Genomic DNA, 17,505 nt, shown 5'->3' on the forward strand with positions numbered 1-17,505 from the left:
TGTCCTTCAATTTAAACTGCTGCAATTCATTTATTCTAAAAACTAATAAACTAATAAAGATCATCAAAACAGCAGCTTCATGATGCATTTCTGTGCTTCTGTATCTTCTGCGTTTTTCATATGAATTTGGCTCTTCTGTGTGGATCCTTTCCTTCATATTATCTGACATTTCTGTGAGTTTATTTTGGCACACATTTTTTCCTCTTTCTCGACTCAATCACTTTATTTTGAAACCCATTAAACAAATTATTGTTAAAGGTTATTATAACACACTATAAAATTTTCCAGTTCTGCTTTCAGGATATTCCTGAAGTGAAAGTCCTGCTGTGTGTTCCAGTATCTGGAGTTAAACGTGCTTCACTGTGAAGAATGACTCCCTGTTGTAGCTGCTCCAGGTGGTTTAACCTCTCTGGGTTATTTAAACTACTCAAATGTGTTTAATGAGCCAATCATAACTTTTAACATTTAAATCTGAATCTCAGTGCATCAAAGCAGCTCACAACTGCAGGTACAATGAAGAAATAAATAAAACGTAGAGTCAGAAGCATCATTTTCTCCTTTTTTTTCCTCTGACAGTGGAAACCAAGTTAAAAGATAAAAATAAAAATATGTTTCACTGTCTCCAAATTAAAAATGAGTAAATCCCATGAACAAAAACACATTTACTTAATATATATATTATAGTAATATTATAGTCTGTGTGGTTTAGAAGATTTAAAAAAAAAAAAATAAAGTGGTGACTGGTTGAAAACGATGGGATTATTAAAGGAATATAAGAAACACACACACACAAAAAACAAAGTTATGAACCTATCGAAATATTACAAAAATATGAAATGAATATGAAAGAATACAAAAGGAAAAGAGGTGAAGGAACAGAAACATCTTACAGTGGCTGCTAGAAACTGGAATATCACTGGAAATCTTTCCCTGTGTGCGTCCGCGAAATAAGGGACAGAAAGTAGTGACCGGTGATTATTTATCGGGACATGGCGGAGGGAGAAAATGCCGCGAAGCGCCGATCTGTGAGCGGTGAGCAGGCCCTCACATGCGATCCCGCCGGAGGAAGGTGGCACCTCCTGATTTATGGCTGTATTTAGATAAGACGCGGCCGTAAATGGTTTCTAAATAGCGTCAAGGTCATGTAATGTAATGGGATAATGTTTTTTAGGCGATGGAGATAAGATGATGTGTTTTAGTGTGTGAGGGGCCGTGGGGGGAATTAATGCCGAGATAAAGCCGCTGCGGGCCACAGCAGGCCGCGGACTGTGTGTGTCCGTCCCAAAAGAACCAAATAATTCATCAAACCTTTCATTTGCCCTTCTCACAGCGCCCTGAAATATACCTGCTGTTATTACTGGAGAAGGAAGGGGGGGGGGGCACAAACTCACTCTGATAATATTTGACTAAATTCAGCCGCCTGATGCAGAAATGACCATTACGCGTTCAAGAAAATATGAGAAATCTTTTCACAAGCATTGGGTCGCAGGGGCTGAGGGTAAATGTGGGGAGCAGAAAGATAACCTCACATTTCCAGAGTGATGAAGCAGGAATTACCGAGATAGACTGTCGCCCTCCATTAGCCGGTCTTGTTGAAGGAATCAGTGTTGGGCTGCACCAAATGAGAACAGTGCTCTAGGACCTTGGTTGTTAAACTCTAGTTATATTTAATACATGAGATTTATCTGGTTATTTTTATTCAGCAGAAACGTTCAGGTCTTTTTTCTTTTCTTTTTTTTTCCTGGAAGCATTTTTCTCTTTCATGTGCGCACCTTCAAACCCGTACATTGCTACTCTTAAATCCCCTGTTGCATCCAGACAATCCAGTTTCCAACATCATCGACCTTGAGTCGATGAGTAAAATGATGTAGTTATTCAAACCTCTGGATTATAGCAGCTCATAATTAAACAGGTATGTCCTAAGAGCTGCTGCGTAAATCCCCTGCGTAAAAGTCTCTCCAAAACTAAAAGAGGACATTCAGGCCAGAGGTCTTCCAACTTTTCCTCTTTTTTCTCACATGTGCACGTCTGTGTAGTCAGCAACCAGCTCCAACAGGCAGATATTTGCCGCCTCTGTAGTGCCTTCAGATTATGGCACCACGGCGCATGTTATTACAAACCTCTGCAGACTCTCCTCCCATCCTGGGCGCTTTCCTCTATTGGCTGCCTCCTTTCCACGCTGACATCCAAATCATATAAACCTGGGGGCCTCACACCTTCAGCAGGGGTCAAATTTCTCGGGCAAATCAGAGCAGCCTCTTTGGGAAACGGTCGCAAGAAGCAAACACAAGCGGAGACCAGCACATCGCCGAGATTTGCACTTGGAATTACACGTTTTTCCTCCGGCCTGTTTCACCTCGGCTGAAGTCGCCTTCAGAATGACGACGATGTAAAACTCAGCGGCTGCATTTGGCTGCACTCGTTCATGAGTTCAGGGGGGCACACACTGAGGCCGTGGATGAGGATCCCCGAGCAGTGACCGTTTAGGGGCAGCAGCCGAGAGAGACCGAGGGCGACGGACAACACGGAAACGACATTGTTTGCTCTCCCGCTCAGCATGAACCTCATCGGGGGCTACCAGCATCACCACCATCTGATGCACGAACCCTTCCCGTTCGTCCAGCGGTGTCACCAGGACGCACCGTACTTCCAGAGCTGGGTGGTGAACCACGGCGAGGTGCCCCCGGACTTCCAGATCCAGGCGCCCTACCCGGCCGCGGAGCTCGGGGCGCCCGGAGCGACGCACGACGCCCGGCTGGAGGGGCTGCAGGCGGGGATGGGCAAGAGGAGAGCGTCGGGGCCGAAGAAGGAGCGCCGGAGGACTGAGAGTATCAACACGGCTTTCGCCGAGCTGCGGGAGTGCATCCCCAACGTCCCGGCGGACACCAAACTGTCTAAAATTAAAACTTTACGCCTGGCGACCAGTTACATCGCCTACCTGATGGACGTCCTGGCCAAAGACTCCGGGGAGACGGAGGGCTTCAAGGCCGAGATTAAGAAAATTGAAAACCGGGATCTGAAAAGGAAACGAGAGCTGGTGAGTCTGCCTGAGCCTCGGAGGGCCCCTGATGGCTGGTGACTGGGACCCAAGTGCTTTTCTGTAACTGAGCAGCTACATACTTTACATTTATGGCTCAGTGTAAAAATGACTGCAGGTTTGGTTTTGTGTATTTAACAGTTTAGGGTCATTTATTAGAGGCCAGCAGTGTTTTTATTTAGCTTCCGTTTAAAATGATTCCCTCATGTTAGTGTTTTTTAGTCTGAATAAAACCAATTAGAAATAAATTGACTTACAAAATATGATTTAATTCCATTTTTCAGTGTTAAACCAGGGCTGAGATGCGGGAGGTTATGGTCGCTGTGTCTATGCAGGGTCTGCACTGAGCTGTGCACATAACCTCGCTGGTTAAATCAGCGGTGTGAAGAGTTGTGTTATGACCCAGCTGATATTTCACCCTCTGTGCTGTAGTGCAGCCTGTAGTAAAACAGCTCATGCATTAAGTATTTCCTGCCTCTGAACACACGACAGCCAACATCACTCAGGCTGCACTGTTAAATAAATACTGTGGTAAATAAATGTAGTTCACTGATATTTTAATAACGTGTTTTCACCCGGTGTCCTTCACAAACAGCTCCAGGTGCTGGTTATTCTCCTTTACATTAAAAGTTACAGTGTGAATTCTTATTTCAGGTTAAATCTGATCTGTGACCTGAGCTATGTGATGTTACACATCTGGGGAATCATTTTGACTAAGTTTAGTGTTTGGAGACGAAAAACAGTATTTTCCATCTGTTCCTAAGACGCAGTATCATCATATAAAACTATATTAATATGTCATGTATGGAAATGTACGAGGTCCAAGAAATATAAATATAAATATCCCGTAATTCTTTTTTTTAACTAAGCTGACTTGAAGTATTTTAGCCTGATGATAATGTGGTGTTTCTGGTGTTCTGCCCCCCCCCCCACAGACTGACGGCCTGCAGGACTCTTTAGGAGCCGAGAAGAAGGTGAAGGGCCGGACCGGGTGGCCGCAGCAGGTCTGGGCTCTGGAGCTCAACCAGTGACCCTCTCCCCATCCTCATCCTCATCCCCATCCTCATCCTCATCCTCTTCAGAGACTCTGGATTCAAATCAGATTGAAAAAAAACCACTGACTGACTGCACTTGAACACACCGCCGTGTGCGTGCAGTGATGCGCAGAAAGGGGAGAGAATTGAGACAACGCGCAGGTGAAGGACGCACCCGCGGTGGACACGCTCCTGTCGAGCTCTGCTCCTGCTGTGCTTTCTCAGTCGACTCACAAATCTGACTGTAGGTGTTTGATATTTGTGGTATTTCTGCTTTTTAATGTTTCCACCCCCCAGTACTGTAGACCAGATGTTGCCATGGTGTCAGAAAACATCTGTCTCCCCTATAAAAATGTGCCGATCTGGCTCTTGTGTGCTGGTTGTTTTCCACAAACCTGATGCAAGTGGAGCAGAAAATAGGCCCACATTACTGATCACAAACGGTAAGTGGGGTACAGGTGTAGCTTTCAGTCTGGGGAAAGAAAATGCTAAAGTATAAAAATGACATATTTTAAATTGTTTCATTTGAACTGAATTTGCAGCGCAGAAACACTGGTTGGCTGGAGCAACAAAAGTCAGAGAAACGCAGATAACGGCTCAACATATTTCACTATTTATTATGAGTCTATTCGATTTTTATCAGAAAACAGCTCGGTTATCTTAAGTCTTAATCGTGTTTCATTAACTTTCACATAGAAACAGTTGTGGCGAGTTTAACGCCGACTTTGATTTTGCCGTTTGCATTTTCCATGAGTCTGAGTAAATTAGAATGACAGAAAACATTTTTGCATGAATGTTGCTGTAAAATTATAAATATTGTTCTATTTCATTAATGAATCTGGACTGAAAATATTCAACATTTTTATCTGCCAAAAACTCTCACAGCAAAAAACACTGTTGAATAAAGATGCAATCATTTAAGAAACATCAGTTAATTAACCAGTCAGTCAGTTTCCAAACACAAATTAATTTTTTTTAATAATGAAATATTTAAAGCGTGATAACGCTCTGACGTCATGCCATGTCTACATGGAAAAATAAAATAAAACAATAAAAAAATGAAATAGAAACATACCCATCGCACCTGGTGCGGTTCACAAAGTCCAGTGGAAACACATTTTGAGGGGAGATTTTTTTTTTTTTAATGGTCGAGATTTCATCCCATTGAATTTGGCGCAATCAGAATATTATTGATCCGGTATCCCGGGTCAGGTCTGAGGAGGAGCCCGGCTGTGTCAACTCTTCAGGCTGTCGTCGCTGTTGTTGCTGTTTCTTGTAGAAAATGACTGAATATACTGAACTGAATCTACCTCAGAATGAAATGTCACTGTCCGTTTGAGGAGAGGAAGAGACACCGCACAGCTTTCACTCCCGCATTTAAAACACTAAAACTCCAAAAAGGGATTCAAGTTTTATGACTGTGCCAAACGTTGAAGGTAATGTACATTAGATGTGAAGTTATATATAGTTCCGTAAATAAATGAATTATTTTAAGACACTCGAGCTGTGGTGAAGGTGGCGTCTTTACTTTTCTTATTTTCCTCTGTTACATGTTTGGATGGAGATCATGCTGAGATGAGTCTGAGACCTAAATGATTATTTTTTAATGAATTTAATCTCAGAACATTCTGACTTTTCTTTGTATTTTTTTCTACATTCACATTTTGTTTTTTAAATTTTCTTAATATTCCACTTATTTTCTTGTAATTTAATTCCCTCCCATTAAAAAAAAAAAAAATCTAAAGATGAATTTTGATGTAAGATCAGTACCGGGAAACGTTGTTTTTTTTTTGTTTTGTTTTTATTGTCATCAGTTCTCTTCAGTGGCCTGTTTGCGAAATGTTCACAAATAGCCAAAAACACAGAAAAGCCAACATCACTTTTGCACATTTGGTTTTTCTGTGGGGAAAAAAAAATCTACTTCTGATCCTCCTGAGCTGATTTGTAGCGGAAACATTTTATTCTTGTTGGGAACAAAGCTCCTCTGTCTGTAAGGAGCTTAGATTACCTCCTCCTCCCTGACAAGAGCTGGAGAATTATTCACTGAAAAAAAAGAGGTCTGGTTCCAAACATAATGTTTCACCTCCTGTGATAAAAAAAAAAAAAAAAAAAAAAAAAAAATCTATTCTTACCAAATGTTTGACTGCACCATTTGTTAATTCAGCGTCCCGGTGTTTAAACAGAACTGGGTCCTGCAGCCTTCATTTAATAGGAGGGTCCACAGTGACACCTAGTGGTCGATGTCTGTTACTGAAACAGCAGCGTGAAGAAACTGAGCTCATCATTACAACAGAAACAGATATTTAGATTCTGTATGTGTCCAGACAACATCATGTGTGGCAGCAGTGAATGCAGATCTGTGAATGAACAAAGGCGACACTGTTGCTTCTGCCTGTACAATACATTTATTATTATTATTATAATTATTATTAGGAGCAATAAGCAGCCATATTTAAATATGTTTTCTTCTAATACAATAATTAGGTTAATGTGGCATGGCCTATATGTTAATAAAGTTGAATGTTATCTACATGACACTAACAAACCTACAAGCAAAACTGAAAATACAACAGAGACACTAAAATCAAAACCATGTCAAACTCAGTGTGGTGGACAAACTTAAATATAACGCGACAGAAGATGATGGGACTAAAAACAAAACACAAGAAACAACTCCATGTTGTCACCACCATAAAAAAAGAAAAGAGAATTGGAGTTAAAGAGGAGCAGGGGGTTTACCTGGAGGCTTCAGCAGTACAATAAGAATTTAAATGAACTTGAAGGTTTTCAGCAGTGCTGGGTTCATCATATTAAAAGTTACATGTTAACAGGGGCTACTGGTCACTTCTCATCACAACATAAGGCTTAATATTACTGAAAGATAAAAAAGGCCCAATCTGACAAACAGTGTTAATCTTCAGTCCCAGTTTCTGTCCTCTCACTGAGAACTGCCGGGGTTCTGGGCCGTCCTGAAGAGGTGACCGCTGTCGTTTAATACACCTCACAACCTGAATCTATCGGGACAAATCCATAACTAATCAACAAAACAATCATTAGTTGCAGCCAAAAAGGCAGAGTCACTGTGCTTCACCATTTATATACAAATGTAAATCATTTAGAGTCAAGATAAAGTCACAAACTCAATACGACACAAATCATGTCATTTTGTGATGCACTTTTGGTGCCGAACCAACTCTCCTCTGACTCACAGCACAACACAAGCTGCTCCGCCTGCACTGAGCGGAGACTGGTCCTGTACCTGCACTGAGCGGAGACTCGTCCTGTACCTGCACTGAACGTGACCTCGTTTCGTCCACAGTCATGTGCACCACCTACTGAAACTGCCACACAGAAACAAGCTTTTCTTTTTTCTTTGAACTTTCCTCTGTTTTTAAAAAGCAGGTGACGGATGATTAAACACAGCCAATGTGACCCCTGTGCAATTAGATTCACATTGGACTTTAAGACATTCTGAGGACAAACATCAACCAGCAGGATTGTTCCAAGACTTCCACTCAAACTGATTTCTGCTGGCTGATAAGGAAGAAGAGCAACTGGAAGTTAAGTTTTAATTTGATTAATGTTTCAAAACTGGGAATAAACTGCTTTACAGACATCGGAGAAACTCGTCAATGCAGCTTCTCGAAATACATCCAGGTACGATGAAGAGTTAAACCTCTGTTTACTATACACACTGCTCTCAAATATTAAAATGGCCGTTATAATTACTCTAACACCCCAGTCACTCAGACACACACACACGTTTGATTTCAGGTGGGAAAAAAACTACAAAGAAAATAAAATCATATGCAAAGAAATACAACTTTATACAACTTGTAGAATTAAGGCTCAACTAAAGAGAAAAGAAAGAAAATGTTATATATATATATAAAAAAAAGAAGTAGCTACCGACACCTGCAATGCACTGAGAAATGAACCAGTATGTGTGTGTTCATACACACGACAGCTAGCATGAAGGAAAAGAGTGGGTCACTGCCAAATGCTACATCATTCACCACATTCACTTTTTAAATGCATCACGTCCAGGTGGAAAATGGCCGACGTTCAGATCTACAATTTGTATTTGTTTTAGACATTATTGAGAAAGAAAGTTTTTGTGTTTGAATTTTGTGCCACTTGCAATTTTGAAAACTGACCCGAGCTCTCATAAGCTGGATGTGACCTCAGTGAGGGTGGCGACCTTTTCCTGCTTTTCACTCATTCACAATAACCCAGGAAAAAAATCCCACTCAGCATCACTCAGCTCCAACACGCTGCTGTTTGGCACAAGCATTCCTCACGGATGGTGAATGTGTTAACAGTCAGTTCAGCAAAGAAAGAAAAAAAAAACAAAACAAAAAAAAAAACAACAAAAAACTAATTGACCAAAATGTGTTTTGCTTTTTACTCTTAAGGCAGCTAAATTGTACATTGCATTCAACCAGGTTACTCGAGAGAGATCGGACGCGGTTCTTTTGTACATATTGACAAGTTACATTACAGCATGACGACGTAAAAACCCTGCGGAGTGAGTCCTGGTCCTAAACAGTCTTTTAGGGACCGGGCTTTGCGGAGGAAAAGAGGAAATACCTTTGGGAGGAGGATCGTCCCATCGTGACAACATGTGCGCAGACTGTATTTATGTGAAACGGGGGCGACTTGAGCAAAAAAATAGAACTCCTCCCTCCCTGGATTCTCCTCCACTTTCTGTTAACTGTCCTTTGAGGACAACGAGAGTTCAGGCTCTGGTGTGACAGAGGAGCGGGACGGTGGCGGGGCTGCGGGAGGAGCTCGTTTTGGTTGGTGTAGCTGTTGTTAGTGGTGTCCAGCTCTTGTCAGGAGTTGCTGCTGTTGCTTGTTGTTGCCATTGGTCACTGTGGTTATAGTTACTGGCGATTCTGCTGTGGTTACTGCTGCAGTTGTCGTTGTTGTTGAAGCTTAGTCCAGCGGTTTGCCGCCGTCCCCTTTCTGGTCCAAACGGCTCTTGCTGCTCTTCACCATGTAAATAAAGTAGGTCAGTGTCTCCTTCTCGTTCACCGGGATGTTCCTGAAGTGACGACTCACCGTCTGCAGAGGGGGAGAAAGTGAAGGTTAAACTACACACCTAACCATGTTCATCTCCACTGCATCTGTTCTGATGATCTGTTCAGAGCCCTGTACGGTGGCCCAGAGAGCTCAACACACTGCAACTTAAGAAAACACATATAAATAGACAAAAAAACGAATTAAGAAAATATCGTCAATTTGACAACACACATGCTGCAAAAACAACAGCAGTGTTTCCAGGGGACACTTGTCCATGCTTCATGACCCCTGGAGTTAAAAGTATTGAACCACAAGTGCACATGGATGTATTATAATATATTTATTAATACATCCATGCAAGTGCGTCCCAGGCGGGTTCGTCACTTTTTTGTGTCCCCTGGAAACACTTCCATGTGAGTATTTGCAGGGTGTTTTTTGTATTTGGTTGTTTCCTGAATTTGTGTTTTGTCTATTAGTGTGTGTTTTGTTAAGTTGTAGTGTGTTGGGCTCTCTGGGCCACCGTATGATGAGGACACAGAAAACACTCAAGGGAAATGATGGGCTGAATATGAAAATACATAAATCACAAAGCAGAAATATTGCACAGAAAAACAGGGTCCTGCTCAAGCTACAACATAACACGACAACACGGTGTCTTCAGATTGTTAATTACGTCTCAACAACAATCCACAGACAAGTATGTTATTCATACAGATGAATAACACCCCCCCCACAGAGAACAGCTGAGTTAAATAAACGTATTGTTTCACGCTACAGGTGTTCCCTCCGCACACCCACAGTCCTTACCTCTCTCACGCTTCAGATGACTCAGACTGTACTTGATCTAAAGCCAAGCGCTGCTGCATCACTCAGCTCGTGTGCTGACACATATGCAGATGTAACGACAGAGTAATGTCTGTGCATGGACAGCGCTTCTGTTTCTCTGCTCACTCAGTGTGAACATGCCCATGAAACCAACTCTCCTCTGACTCACAGCACAACACAAGCTGCTCCGCCTGCACTGAGCGGAGACTGGTCCTGTACCTGCACTGAGCGGAGACTCGTCCTGTACCTGCACTGAACGTGACCTCGTTTCGTCCACAGTCATGTGCACCACCTACTGAAACTGCCACACAGAAACAAGCTTTTCTTTTTTCTTTGAACTTTCCTCTGTTTTTAAAAAGCAGGTGACGGATGATTAAAAACACAGCCAATGTGATCCCTGTGCAGAGCTGAGAACTGGTATAATCTGTCAAGACAGAAACAAATAAACTCTTTCCAGTGGGACAGTTAATCTGGCCTGAACTGCAGCAGAGTAATGGCTGTTTGGATTTATAAAGTAGCATCAAGGGGAGGAAAACAAACATCCACTCTGCAGCCTCTCACTGCTGTGCTCTGCAGCCACTGGTTCTCCTGAGCGGGGCCGAACAGGGGGGCCACAGCTGCAGCTGGATGTGGGGCTGATGACTGGCGCCTTATTAATGATGTGGGGGGCTCATTAATAGCAGGGTAGGAACCTGACTAAAAGCCTGAGGGAAACATTCAACTTACAGCAAAGTTTCATTCATTCCCCACCACCACCACAGGCAGACTGAGAGCTCTATGGATGAGGGCTGAGCCAGCTGCATGAAGTCCACCTGTCACTTTGGCAAATTAGTCTAACAACCTCTCCACAACCAATTACTGTGGACTAGGACCTGCAACACTGCGTTTATCACAGTAAATGAGTAACATGGAGGCGAGGGTCGAGAGGAAAGATGCTGGGAACACCTCATGAAGGCAGCTCGGGGCCTTTAATGAACTACTGGCCTGATTATTTCCAAAGAAACACCGGTTTCCTCTCAGGTCGCTGCTTAAAAGCTGTGAAAAGACGTTTCTCTAACTGATGCTCAGCAGGTAAACTGAAGTCAGAGATGCTCAAGCTTTGGTACCAACACGATATCTATAGCTCCTAAAAACATGAATCAAGACGCCCTGTTCATTTTTACTGTTCATTTTAACTCTGAAAACGAAAAGTCACAAAGCTCAACTTTTCTCTCAGTTCATAAAACCTTAATCACCGCCTTGTGGTTGTTTCCTCAACCAACCAGTTATGGTGAAGGAGACGTGGTCACGACCTCGACCTCTGTTACAGTGTTGAATAATGGCCAAAGGTGTCATTGCAGAACGTTATGATGTCACAGTGATGTGGACCTTTGACCATTTGGATATAAAATGTTGTCAATTCATCATTTTCTCCATTTAGATACTTGTTTTAAATTGTGACATAATTAGTGTATAAATTGAGTTGTGGCCAAATAACGTGTTTTGTGAGGTCACAGTGACCTTTGACCTTTGGCCACCAAAATCTCATCAGTTCATACTTGAGTCCAAATTAATGTTTGAAACTCCCTCCGGGTGTTAATGGGGTATCACGTTCACGAGAATGAGTCGGATGAACAGACAACCTGAAAACACAACACTGCGGACCACAGCTAACAACAGACGCACAAAAAAAAAAACCCAAATCAATTTGGTAAAATGGTCACGGTCATATCCAGACGTCAAAAATATTCAGATGATTCAGAACAGAGAGAAGCAGCAAATCATCATATTAAAAGAACTAAAGTCAGCTGTGTTCTGCCATTTTTCTTCCTAAAGTAATGAAGTATTCAAATTGTTGGCTCATGTTCTGTTGATCAAACAAAGTGTTTCAGCTCTATTTAGAGTCACATGACTGCATCGACTCGTAGCATTCAAACATGACAGGGAGCCGTGCAGAGACTGAAAACTCATCATAGAGACAAAACAGACAGAACAAAACACAGTTTGTCTCTTTCTTCCTCGGCTCTGCCTCTCTTGTTCTCGTGTTTTTTTAACATCAGAAAATGGTGCTTTAAATGTCAATAAACACAGATGAATGAATCTGTGTACACGTTGCAGCCACCGGAGGTTAGTGACCTTCACCAATCCCAGCCCTGATAGTTCCTGGTCCATTAGAGAGCACTACCCTCAGAGGGGGGGCTTTTAGGACCAGGACCTGTGCCAGAGAAACCTCACTTAGACCCTTTTCCACAAGGTTAGCTGGTGGAAGCAGGTTTTTTTAAACGTGGGTAAACATGCTAATACAAGTCAATTGACCCTTTTCCCACCGACTGTGTCTGTGAGCTCTGGAGATGTTACAGCAGGAAAGCGAGGTAAAAATCAGCGTGTTCGCTCGGATACTGCGTTTACGTCAGTGCATAGTCATTTAACCCATGTGTGAATGCCGCTTGGACCCTTCTCCACTGGAGACAGAGGCCCAATATTAGCAGGTCCTACTGGGCTTTTTGACCAGCAGAAAAGGAGCCTTAGACCCTGTTTCCCCTGGTCAAAATACAAGTTAAGGTTCCTGAGTTCCTTAACTGATTCCTACTGTGGAAACAGCCTTAAATGCTGTATTGACAGTCAACACTGAACAGAACATAGGTTGTGTCCTTGTCCAGAGCAGGGAGATGCACTCAGTTATCAGTGTGCTCTTACCTCTGCCAGCTGGGCTTTGTTGAGGCCCGGTCTGGTCTGCAGCTTGTAGTGTCGCTTGTAGCGTCTCAACGTGTTCACCTGCAGCTGGAAAAGGTCGACCTGAACACACGACACACACACTCAGTTTAGAGAGAGGATCATTCCTCATCCCTCATCCTTTACTTCAGGCTCCCAGCTACTTCTGCCTCTTTTAACAATAAACACAGAGAAGCCGGTGAGGAAAACTAAATACAGGATGAATAAGAATTTCTTTAAAAGAGTGATGGTGGTTGTGCAGGTTTATTCTAATTTCACCATGAGCTGGTGTTTTTAAGGTTTCCTCTTCCCTGTTGGGTTTTTTTTATTCTTTTACAAAATTAATTCTAAGTTCCTCTTGCTCTATACTAACATAGTAACTCTTTTGTCCAAATTACCTCAGGCACCTCCACATCGTGATCCGGGGATTCCCCTCCGTCGTCACTGGTCTTCCTCTTCCTCTTGTTGCGGACACTCTGGATGAAGTTCTTATGAAAATCGCAGATGTAGAGGTGTCGCACCTGCAAAGGTATTGAACATCGAAGGATTAGTGTACCCTGTACAAAACCTCTGTTTAGTTTAGCACTCACACAGGATCGTGGCAACACACGGCAGACGGGGCTGCCTCTCATCTGGTACCATAACAATATTATTTATATATATTTATAACTTTACAATAACTTTGTCTATTACTATTACACTCCTTCGTACCTGGTAAAACTATGGCTTATGCACACAGTACCCTGGCAGTTGACTACTTTCAATATTCAATGACACATTTTGCTCGTAACTCAAATGGTATTGACGTATGATGCCCAGCCCCAACAACAGGTCGCTAATGAAGCTATTAACTGAATAATTGAAGCCTGCAACCTTACCGGATTTGCTGCCACAGCTGAAAGCCTAAAATACAACCTAAACCCTGCCCTCCCGTGAACTCATGTGCAAGTCATTCCACCGGGCCACGCTCACAACATGTGACTTGTGGCATAAGTCCTAACATGCCTGGAAGAATTTGCAGACAGAGCAAACGCTGCACTGCCAGAGTCACTAACAACCGTGCTTTCTAGGAAACAAGTGAACAGGTAAAAGAATGAAGGCGAAGTGAAGCAGAGTGTAGAGTCTCTTCCGCCACCAACAACAGTGTGAGAGATCCTTTCATTCACTGATGACGCTGTTGTGCCTCAGGGTGCCAGGGGTGAGGAATTTAACCCTGCACAGGGCTTCAGATTTATTAGGGTATTTTATTGCAAACATTTGTTGTGTTTCATACTGTTCTCAATGCGTATTGTTGAGATGGACACTACCCCACAATTTAATTTTCACAACCAATTAACTGTTTGAGGCATACTTCATTGACGATTTGCTGTTTTACATCACTGTAAACTGCTCTGTTCCAGTTCAGCACTGTTTGTCTCACAAAACAAGACACCTGAAAACATCACTCTGGGCCCTAACTTTCTTTAACTTTCACCACTTTCTGACAGACAAAATGATCAATTGAGACAATAACCTATAAGTTAATGATTGGCTGGGTGTATGTCCCCAGATAATTTAAACAGATTAAATCACCACCAACTAAATGCGGCACAGGGAAGCTGGGGACTTCTGGGCTCCTGGGGGTCTGAGGCCCTGAGAAGCTTGACTGCTTGGGTTCCCAGCTCTGATCACCTGTCAGTGCTGTAAGAGCTTCTGTCACTGACACCGAGAACAGGCCACTGAGACTCATTCAAAAACTATGCAAAAGTAAACACGAGAAATCAAACTACAGTAAGAAGTTGAGTAAAACTTTCTGCTGCTTCCACCAACATGTCACTGCTGCTGGTTTGAGGCAGTTTAAAAAGAGGCCGCCGATGGTTGTAACCGGGCTGGAGTTGAGTAACTCACGAAGCTTCCCTGGCAACAGCCATTTTATAAAGAGCAGCGGAGGCGTGTTGGAGGAAGCTGTTGCAATGAGAGAAAAACCCTAAGTTGCTGCGGGCAGGACGCTGCTGTCCTGCACGTCGTCCAGGCAGCTAGCACAGCTAACGCTAGCCTGACATTTAAACCGAGTGAGAACAGATTTAACCGCAGACAATTCGGCCATTCACCGCTACAGTAACACTATCAGGGAAAGCTGTGGAGATGCGCTTTTGTTTACTCACGTAAACTAACCTAACTAGCATGAGCTGACAGCTGAGGAGTTTCCTAGTTAACTTCCAGCTATCACCTTACACTCTCAATCACTGAGCTAAGCGTAATAACAGAATTTAAACTGTATTGTCGTTTCACTTACACTCTTGTCAATGTCCAGTTTCAGTTTCTTTTGCGATATGCTCTTCTGGATCCTCTTGCTGAAGGAGGCGTTTCCAGCTGACCGGCCGCAGCGCTCCCCGTCCTCGATCAGACAGCAGCTCTGTCCGTAAAACGGCGGAGCAGGCGGTCCGTCGTGGCTGTCCTCCTCTGTGCTGAAACCATTCATCCTGTACGGTTGTAACGCTCTTTGTGCGACAGCCCAAAGCGGAATCACCTGAAAACAAGCGTTAAGGCTGGCGACCAAGTCTCTTGTTCACGCGTTGCCCCTTTGTGAAAGACAATCCGGGAGCGTTAGCTAGCTAGCTTGACTAAGTGGTTTGGCTCGCAGGCAAACAGCTCCTGGTGTTTTATCCCGACTCCGGCGACTTATTTCGAAACGCGACAGCCTCTGGTTAAAGGCATATTCCCGAAGATGTCCGTCAGGTTCACACTACAAAACAGCTGCTGCTAACGCTTGCTAGCATCAGTGCTAGCAGGACCGCAAGGTGGCTCAGCTGCCGCTAACGGACAAATTCCTCTGGTGAGACCGCAGCTGTTTGTCCCGGTAACAAATCGCTACTTTTCGATGAGATTCAAATATGACAACGATCTCAAGCGACTCTAACACAACGGCGTCAACCGGCTGCAACAGATGAAACAACTTTGAAGAAATCACGCATTTAACAGCCCGCAAGGCAACAATCGCGGCACTCTTTGAGAACAGCTCGTACAATGGGACATGCTTCGTCGCCGTGGCGGAAGTCCTCATCCCGGACCGCGATTGGCCAATTTCGTATAAAGGCGGGCTTAGCGTATAAACATTGCTTTCCCATTGGCTGGAAGAAACATCAATCTTCTAGTGGCTTCTTCCTGTATTACTCGGCGTCATATGTTTTCTACTATGAATAGGAGTTAAAGGTGGCGTCGCCGCCGGTTGAAGGGGCCCGTAACAGCACAACACAGAGCTGGCGACCTCCATTCAGCATAAGTTATAACGAACTTTAGCAGCTCGACCACCTGTTAAATTGACCTAAATACTCATGGATGAAGAATACATTTTCAGATAGACCAAGAGTAGTCAGATTAAGGATAAAACAAACGTATTTATGAAAGGTAAGAAGGGGCAGTTTAGTTTTCCTGAACCTTGATTTATGCAAATAGGAATGACTAAGTAGTATTAAGGACTACATCATGTACTTTGTCTTTCAAGATGATGCAAATACTTTCTTCCCTTGTAAAAGAAAGACCATGTATCCTCGAAAAGCAACCAGGGACAAAAATCATCCCAATATGTTTCACTATCAGTCATAAAACAAATGATGTGTTGACTCAGTGTTTTTATTGAGAAAATGCAGCAGTTACAGTCAAGTCAAAACCATTGCCTTAGAAATCCCCCCATGGTATATAGTCCTGTAAAAGTTTTAAAGATAACTTCCTTTATTTTGATGGAAACAGGGTTTTATTATAATTACTTTGGTCAGTCATGATAATCTAGGTTTGATTGAATAGACACAATGCATTAACAAAGAATACCCATATTAGAGATCTTTAAAGTCTGTTCTGTAAAACCATGTCCATTCACCAGGCTCTCAGGAAGACATATCTTGAAACATACTACATCAGAGCCATTTGCGGGGACATACCGAATTAAAAATACTGCAAAACCGTTTATGACCCCCTCCCAACCCTCTGTCATTTAACATGTGCATCATAGACCATATTCCCTTTTCCTTTCACTTCTCATTGAACAGTGATTTGATTGATTTTCAGTTATCTGCAATTCTCCAATGTTGTGGTGTGTTGACCAGGGGTCGAAGAAGTACTCAGATCTTTTACTTTACATAGCAATATCAAAAAAGTTTAAAAATACTCATTAAAATGTAAGTAAAAGCCCTACATTCCAAACCATCCTAATGTAAAAGTATGTAAATATGATCAATAAATTGCTCTTAAGGTAAAAGTACTCATTACACACCAAAATGATCTCTGTCAGTGTTCTGTTCTTATATAATATATTATTAAATTATTATTACTGATGCATGCAAGCAGCATTTAAATACTGACTGAGGTATTGCTTATTTTACTCATGTATATACTGTCAGGTTGCTTAATTCACTGTATAGAAATTAATGTAATTTTATGTAATTAGTTATATCATGATATATATTTTTAATCTAATCTGCTGTAGTAACTACCTACAATGGAGTAAAAAGTAGGCCTACTATATTTCCCTCTGAAATTTGGTGGAGTTGAAGTAGAAAATAGAATAAAATTAAAATACTATAAACAACAAGTGCTTCGAATTGTACTTAAGTACAGTATTTGAGTAAATTCATTTATTTACCCAACTGGTTGGGACTTAAATAGTTTGTAAATTAACTTTCAGTACAGTCAAGTGTGTCATCACCGTCTTCAACCTACTATATAACCTCAAACCGGTTCTATATACTCCCCAAAATAACTGAAAAACTAAGTAGTAGTAGAAATAGTTGGTAGTCCGCAGCCGGTAAGTACAGAGGGGGAAATCCCCTCGAACATCCCTGCACCGGCTGTATGTAATTCAAATGGGATGACGGTTTATATTGAACCAATAGGAAAAGGGCTACTTGAGCCCTCCAG

At 42.5% G+C, this 17,505-nt stretch overlaps 2 protein-coding genes across 2 annotated transcripts; one reads left to right on the forward strand and one right to left on the reverse strand.

Annotated features, from left to right (window-relative positions):
- Positions 1-2,181: 2,181 nt before the first annotated feature.
- On the forward strand, positions 2,182-5,574 carry LOC139637567 (heart- and neural crest derivatives-expressed protein 1-like). The gene is made up of 2 exons (XM_071506369.1): positions 2,182-3,037; positions 3,973-5,574. Exons 1-2 carry the CDS (start codon positions 2,558-2,560, stop codon positions 4,066-4,068), a joined length of 576 nt encoding a protein of 191 aa, XP_071362470.1. The 5' UTR covers positions 2,182-2,557; the 3' UTR covers positions 4,069-5,574.
- Positions 5,575-8,462: 2,888 nt separating this feature from the next.
- On the reverse strand, positions 8,463-15,620 carry sap30l (sap30-like). The gene is made up of 4 exons (XM_071506052.1): positions 14,888-15,620; positions 13,011-13,133; positions 12,598-12,696; positions 8,463-9,138 (listed from the first exon to the last, which is right to left on the reverse strand). The coding sequence occupies exons 1-4, from the start codon at positions 15,071-15,073 to the stop codon at positions 9,010-9,012; spliced, it is 537 nt and encodes a 178-aa protein (XP_071362153.1). The 5' UTR covers positions 15,074-15,620; the 3' UTR covers positions 8,463-9,009.
- Positions 15,621-17,505: the final 1,885 nt, after the last annotated feature.

Source organism: Trachinotus anak, unplaced genomic scaffold (genome assembly GCF_046630095.1).
Source record: "Trachinotus anak isolate AG129_WGS33_773 ecotype Australia unplaced genomic scaffold, CSIRO_AGI_Tana_v1 ptg000020l, whole genome shotgun sequence".
Classification (NCBI taxonomy): domain Eukaryota; kingdom Metazoa; phylum Chordata; class Actinopteri; order Carangiformes; family Carangidae; genus Trachinotus; species Trachinotus anak.

What these genes read in the sequence shown, in the direction of transcription:
- LOC139637567 (XM_071506369.1), top strand. Translation starts at nt 2,558, where the DNA reads ATGAACCTCATCGGGGGCTACCAGCATCACCACCATCTGATGCACGAA. An exon ending in TGAAAAGGAAACGAGAGCTG is followed by an intron (nt 3,038 to 3,972) that starts GTGAGTCTGCCT and finishes CCCCCCCCACAG; the next exon opens with ACTGACGGCCTGCAGGACTC.
- sap30l (XM_071506052.1), bottom strand. Translation starts at nt 15,073, where the DNA reads ATGAATGGTTTCAGCACAGAGGAGGACAGCCACGACGGACCGCCTGCT. An exon ending in AACTGGACATTGACAAGAGT is followed by an intron (nt 13,134 to 14,887) that starts GTAAGTGAAACG and finishes ATACCTTTGCAG; the next exon opens with GTGCGACACCTCTACATCTG. An exon ending in ACAAAGCCCAGCTGGCAGAG is followed by an intron (nt 9,139 to 12,597) that starts GTAAGAGCACAC and finishes CCCCCTCTGCAG; the next exon opens with ACGGTGAGTCGTCACTTCAG.